Source organism: Phaseolus vulgaris, chromosome 4 (genome assembly GCF_000499845.2).
Source record: "Phaseolus vulgaris cultivar G19833 chromosome 4, P. vulgaris v2.0, whole genome shotgun sequence".
NCBI lineage: Eukaryota > Viridiplantae > Streptophyta > Magnoliopsida > Fabales > Fabaceae > Phaseolus > Phaseolus vulgaris.
The window spans coordinates 38935946-38943300 of NC_023756.2; the positions used below are offsets into that span (position 1 = coordinate 38935946).

The 7355-nt window shown below is 35.3% G+C and overlaps 2 protein-coding genes across 2 annotated transcripts; both read right to left on the reverse strand.

Annotated features, from left to right (window-relative positions):
- Nucleotides 1-4290: 4290 nt before the first annotated feature.
- LOC137838794 (uncharacterized) lies at nt 4291-4716 on the reverse strand. The gene has a single exon (XM_068648018.1). It carries the CDS (start codon nt 4714-4716, stop codon nt 4291-4293), a length of 426 nt encoding a protein of 141 aa, XP_068504119.1.
- Nucleotides 4717-4902: 186 nt separating this feature from the next.
- Nucleotides 4903-5394, reverse strand: LOC137838795 (uncharacterized). The gene has a single exon (XM_068648020.1). It carries the CDS (start codon nt 5392-5394, stop codon nt 4903-4905), a length of 492 nt encoding a protein of 163 aa, XP_068504121.1.
- Nucleotides 5395-7355: the final 1961 nt, after the last annotated feature.

The following is a 7355-nucleotide window of genomic DNA, read 5'->3' on the forward strand; positions in this document are numbered from 1 at the left end:
GCCCCCATACATCTACATGAATCAATTCAAAACATTTTTTAGATTTAGACATACTAATAAAAAATGAAAGTCTTTTTTATTTTTAACAATGACAAACATCACAAACAATAGATTTGTTATATTTTAAAAAAGGAAATTTAGTCATGATAACATCAATACATTTGTTTGAAACATGCCCTGATTGAAAATGCTAAAGGGTTTCTAGATCACTAGCACTGACATTAACAATATTGATCGTATTTACATATTTGATGGGTTTGATTTAAAGTTTTTGATAGGATGAGATCCTGAGTATATAAAGTCTATCTTGCATCTTAGTTGAACCAACTACTTTCAAGGAAATCTTGTCCTAAATGTGACATATATTAGAGTCAAAGGTGAGAACACAAGATAAATTATTAATCAAATTTGCTACTGAAAGAAGATTAAAAGTGAAACAAGGAATATACAGAACATTGTCTTTGACGTGATTTTGATTGAGAAAAAAACTTCTAGAATAATTGACAATGACTTGATTTCCATTTGGTAATTTGACATAAATAGGATTAATTTGATGATATGAAGTGAAATGATGTAACACCCCGAAAATACATCTAACTATTTAAAACGTTCTACGTATTTCTATACAAAATTAGAGTTTTTCAAAACATTCCTAATACATGCTTAGGACATATAGAAATACAAATATTTACAACATAAGTTTCAAAGTCAACATCCTAAAGCTCTTCAGACCCTCCGACACCTGTAATATCATTTGCTCGTGTACGTAGTACAGTCATCGCAGTTCAAACACAACAAGAAAAGCAAGGGTAAGCTAGTGAAAAGAAATTGCATATCATATCTAATTCTTGCAAAAAGAACCAACCAAACAAATCATTTATAAACATTTCTTTAAATGTTGTCATGTAAAATTTCAATATCAATTTCATCATTCATATAGACCACACTTGGATCTATTTTCAATTACAATCATTGGATTTCATTTCAATCCCACTCCAACTTCCGGAAGACTCATTAAGTATGCCCCTACCAGAGACTAACACCTGATCCAAAGATTACCAGCGAATCCAATAGAAAGGATCAGGGTAAGTTCAAACATCCAATACCGAGTGTCTACAGTGGGACCTGGTGTGTATGAACTCCCTCTCAGCTCCTCACCACCTAATATCTTAGTCTACATGACTTAGATCATTAGTGAAGCCAGAGGATCTTTGTTAAACATAGGCTTTTCATACATAACGTACCACCACCAACAACTCATACATTATCCCAAATGTATGGCATCAATTTCATACTATTTATATCATTCGTATATAATACATATCATTCAATCACATAACATTTAAAAATTCATATCATTCCAGAACTTTTCCAACATTAAAGACAATATTTAACTATCAAACTATCAAAATATAATATTTATAAGGTTTAAATAATATATAAACAAACACACAATATATAAACAAATAACACCCCTGCAAGAGAAATTCAATATTGGGACCACGTCCCTTCCGCATTCAGATATTCTATCCTAGGGTGTTATTAAAAATTAAATTTAGCTTCCCTTACCTCAATTGCTTGTTTTCCAAGCAACTTCTAGAATTTTATTCCCTGCAGTCTGGATAAACTTCAAGATTTACGGGCCTAAAGCAAGTTATCCAAACAGAACAAAAATTCAGTATATAGTAGAATAAGTTGAGAGGATTAAACTTCTCATCTGACTCCACCAAGATTGATGACTAAATCCTAAGGAAAAATAGAGAACAAAGGAACTTTAGAGCAAAAATGAACTTACTCTGTTTGAAAATCTGATCGGGTAGAAATGTTCCTTAACTCCTCAACTACAGCGTGGTATGATCAAATTCTAAAATAGATGAAGATTGGGAGAGTAAATTAGGAGAGAAGATAGAAGGGAGAGATGGAGGGAGAAAGAAAGGGAAGAAAAGAATGGTACGCGCAGGGGGAGGCAACGACTCTGCTTCTTTAATTTTTTTTATACTGTTACATTATCTCGAACTACAAAAACTTTTGTCCTCGAAAATGAACTTACCAATAAAGAGATTAGTGTATGATGCTCGTATCTCCTCTTCAATTTCCCAAGTGGAGTCTCTAGAGATGAGATCCCACAATACTTTCACCATGGGAATACTTCTTCCACGAAGTTGTTTCACTTGTGAATCTAAAATTATGATTGTCTACATTTCAAATGACAGATTTTCTTCCACCTGGATTAAATCAGACTCTAGAATGTGGTTGGGATCGAGTACATACTTTCTTAGCTGGGATACATGGAAAATATTGTGAATGTTAGCTAAAGGAGGAGGCAAAGCAATTTTGTAAGCCATAGGGCCTATTCTCCTGAGAATTTGATAAGGTCCTATGAACTTAGGAGTCAATTTCTTGGATTTGAGTGCTCTTCCTACACCAGTGAACGGTGTAACTCTCAAAAAGACATGCTCACCGCAGAGAATTCTAAAGGTCTTCTTCTTTGATATGCATAAGATTTTTGCCTGCTGAGAGATGTTTTCAATCTTTCCTGAATCATTTTGACTTTCTCATTGCTTTATTGTATTAATTCCGGTTCAATTAACACACTCTCACCAATCCTAAAACCAACACAGAGGTGTCTTACACTTTCTTCCATACAATGCCTCGAAAGGAGCCATTCCTATTCTAGCTTGGTAACTGTTATTGTAAGTGAACTCTACCAATAGTAGAATTTCATCCCAACTGCCCAAATGATCTAACACACAAGTCCTAAGCAAATCCTCTAAGGACTGGATAGTTATCTTTGATTGTCCATCATCTGAGGATGGTATATTGAACTAAGTCTGAGTTTAGTCGCCAAAGCTTCTTGAAGTGTTTGCCAGAATCTGGAGGAGAATCTAGGATCTCTATTTGAAACTATGTTGGAGGGTACACCATGCAATCTGACTATTTCATCTACGTAAAGTCTATAGGTAGGAAGTGTGTCGTCTTTGTCAGTCTGTCCACTATGACCCAAACAAAGTCATGCTTCCTCAAAGTATGTGGTAAGTGGGTAACAAAATCCATTGAGATACTGTCCCACTTCCACACTGGAATGTCTAATTGAGTTAAGATGCCTGCAGGTCGTTGATGTTCAATCTTTGATTTCTGACAAGTCAAGCAAGCAGCTACAAACTTAGCTACATCATTCTTCATGCCATGCCACCAATAAGACTTCTTGAGATCTTGATATATCTTGGTCATTCCTGGATGTAAACTGAGTTTGCTTTTATGACCTTCAGATAACACTGTTTGCTTTAGTTCATTATCCTCTGGCATGCATATTCCATTTCTGAATCTCAAAATACCATCTACTCCTAAAGAGAAGTCTTTAGCTTTGTCAGTATTTAATAAGCCCACGAAGTTCTTCAATTTTGAATCTTCCAACTGCTTCTCCTTCACCTTCTCCAGAAATTCATTAGTTATAACAAGTGTATTACAACTAATACAATTTGAAGACATGGAAAACTCCAAATTCATACTCTTGAAATCTTCAATCAATGCTAGCTCTCTAATCATAAGCGACGATATTTGTATTTTTTTATGACTCAACGCATCTGCAACAACATTTGCCTTCCCAGGATGATATATTAGCTGGAAATCATAGTCTTTTAAAAATTCAATCCATCTCCTCTGCCTCATATTTAGCTCCTTCTGATCAAACAAATACTTCAAGCTTTGATGATCACTAAACACATTAAAACTAACTCCGTAAAGAAAATGTCTCCATATTTTTAAAGCAAAGACAACTGCTGCCAATTCTAGATCATGAGTTGGATAATTTCTTTCATGCACCTTTAACTGACGAGAAGCATAGGCAACAAATTTCTTATTCTGCATCAGAACACAACCCAATCCCTGATAGGAAGCATCACAGAAAACTTCAAAAGACTGATTGGTATCAGGGATTGTCAATACAGGAGCATTAGTCACACCAAATGTCATAACCAGAAATTCATAGTGACCATACCTTGATCTAAAAGCAGTCTTCTGAACATCTTTCGCTTTCCCTAAAATTTGGTGATAACCTGAGCGCAGATCTATCTTAGGAAAGACAACTGCCCCATGAAACTAATCCATCAGATCATCAATTCTAGGAAATTGATATTTATTCTTTATTGTTAACCTGTTTAATTGTCTATAATCTATGCATAGACGTGACAAACCATTCTTCTTCTTCACTAATAGCACTGGAGCTCCCCATGGAGAAACACTAGGTCGAATGAATTGCTTCTCCAATAAGTCTTCTAGTTGTTTCTTCAATTAAGCTAACTCTGCGGGTGCCATTCGGTATGGAGAAATTGACATTGGGCCTGTTCCAGGAATAAAGTCTATTGCAAACTCTATCTCTCTTTTAGGTGGAAGTCCAGGAATCTCATCAGGAAATATGTCCATAAACTCTTGAACTACAAATATATCTTTTTGTACTTTATCAGTAACTATAGAACAAGCCAAAAGCATAAAACATTCTGCACCTTCTTGTATCTCTCTCTCAAACTGATGAGCTGAGATAACCTGCATTCCTTCTAATTTAAGGAAAATTAACTTCTTCTGACCACAATCTATAACGATAAGATTAGCAGACAACCAATCCATTCCCAATATAACCTCCAAATCTTTTAGAGGTATACAAATCATGTTGATCTTGTATCTCTGCCCATCTATAATTACTGGACACTCAACACACATGGAAGAAGTTACTATAATACCTTCTGTTGGTGTAGATACCATCAACTCAAATTCTAATTCTCGGACTGGCAACTTAAGTTTCTTAGCACAATCAAAAGATATAAAAGAATGGGTTGCCCCAGAATCAAACAATATAGATATTTGTGTTCCAAGGATAGAACAAATACCTCTAACAAGGCTATCGGACTATGAAGCTTCAACTCCACTAATGGCAAAAACTCTTCCAGCAGCTCTGGGTTTTTGATTACTATTTTGTTGTACTTGCTGCACTACGCCAGAATTTGGAGATCCCAATTGGACACGACAGTCTTTTGTTGCATGACCATACCTGTGACATCTATCACATGTCACATTTGACACTGGATGAGGGCAAAATCTAACATGTGGCCCACCGCATCTAAAACATCTGAAACTAGGTGGTGATTGAGAATTGGGTCTTCCGCTGCTATAAGATTGAGGTCTGAAATAAGGTTTCTTTCTATCTTCATATTTAGGCATGCTTTTAGAAGGTCCTCCCACTTGAGGCTTAACAAGTCTGCTACTAATTTTCAAACTCTCCACTACTTTTGATTTCTCCACTAGAGCAGGGAAATTTCTAATGGACATAGAAATCACCACTTCTTTAAGTTCTTGCTTCAATCCAAACTCAAATTTTCTACATCTCCAAGCCTCAGTCATGGTTTGGGTGTAGAATCTAGCTAGGTGTTTGAACCTAGTAGCATATTCAGTGACTGAAAGATTTCCTTGTTCCAGTTGAATGAATTCAATTTCTTTTGCATACCTGACACTATTAGGAAAATACTCCTCCAGGAATTTTACTTTGAAGTTCTCCCAAGTGGCATCTTCTCTTTTGTCTTCCATCATTTGCTTCATGCCTATCCACCAAAACTCAGCTTCTTCAATAAGCATATAGATGGCATAAGATAACTTTGTCTCTTTAGGGCATTGAGTAGCTTCAAAGATTCTTTCTATGTCTCTCACCCACTGGTCTGCTTCATCTGGATTTACCTTCCCATTAAACTTGGGGGGATTGTGTCTCAAAAAATCCTCCAGACTAAAGGTATGGGGTTGTTGATGAAGTTGAGATGCTTCAGCTACTAATCTAGTAGTTTCTAATTGATGAAGGGCAGCCTAATGTTGTTGTGCCATAGTAGCACTCTGTTGTTGCAAGGTTGTTGCCATCATCACTATTGCCTGAGCTAAGTTGGGCATATCTACTGGTGGAGGAGGAGTAGGTGGTCTACGTGCCATCTACTAAGCACGTAAAGAATTGGGTTAGAAATTACTAAAAATTTCCAGCTACATCTTTAAGACAAATTAACTTAAAGGAAATAATCACACAACATAGATACAAAACCAATCAAGACTTATCTCTAAAATGTATTCTAGCTACTTAGAATTAAGATAGAAAATAATCTTGATCTAGTCATGAGTGTGCACCCTCACTACTCTATCAAGATTTTTTTCATTCTTAATACTTTCATCTTTATTCCTAACAATTAACTTGACTCGAACACAAACAAGATTTCAAGAAAAACAACTTTGTCAAACATCTTATTAGAAACTTTTAACTAAGTCTTGAGGCTAGATGTAAACAAAAATCTACACGCAGGAGAAACAGAATAAACCCACCACCCTCAGATTATCCTAAGGATGAACCGCTCTGATACCATTAAATGTAACACCCCGAAAATACATCTAACTATTTAAAACGTTCTACGTATTTCTATACAAAAGTAGAGTTTTTCAAAACATTCCTAATACATGATTAGGACATATAGAAATACAAATATTTACAACATAAGTTTCAAAGTCAACATCCTAAAGCTCTTCAGACCCTCCGACACCTGTAATATCATTTGCTCGTGTACGTAGTACAGTCATCGCAGTTCAAACACAACAAGAAAAGCAAGGGTAAGCTAGTGAAAAGAAATTGCATATCATATCTAATTCTTGCAAAAAGAACCAACCAAACAAATCATTTATAAACATTTCTTTAAATGTTGTCATGTAAAATTTAAATATCAATTTCATCATTCATATAGACCACACTTGGATCTATTTTCAATCACAATCATTGGATTTCATTTCAATCCCACTTCATCTTCCGGAAGACTCATTAAGTATGCCCCTACCAGAGACTAACACCTGATCCAAAGATTACCAGCGAATCCAATAGAAAGGATCAGGGTAAGTTCAAACATCCAATACCGAGTGTCTACAGTGGGACCCGATGTGTATGAACTCCCTCTCAACTCCTCACCACCTAATATCTTAGTCTACATGACTTAGATCGTTAGTGAAGCCAGAGGATCTCTGTTAAACATAGTCTTTTCATACTTAACGTACCACCAAACAACAACTCATACATTATCCCAAATGTATGTCATCAATTTCATACTATTTACATCATTCGTATATAATACATATCATTCAATCACATAACATTTAAAAATTCATATCATTCCAGAACTTTTCCAACGTTAAAAACAATATTTAACTCTCAAACTATCAAAATAGAATATTTATAAAGTTTAAATAATATATAAACAAACACACAATATATAAACAAATAACACCCCTGCAAGAGAAATTCAATATTGGGACCACGTCCCTTCCCCATTCAGATCTTCTATCCT

Excerpts from the sequence above, each read along its gene's own strand:
- LOC137838794 (XM_068648018.1), bottom strand. The coding sequence starts at position 4,716 with ATGTGTGTTGAGTGTCCAGTAATTATAGATGGGCAGAGATACAAGATC.
- LOC137838795 (XM_068648020.1), bottom strand. The coding sequence starts at position 5,394 with ATGACTGAGGCTTGGAGATGTAGAAAATTTGAGTTTGGATTGAAGCAA.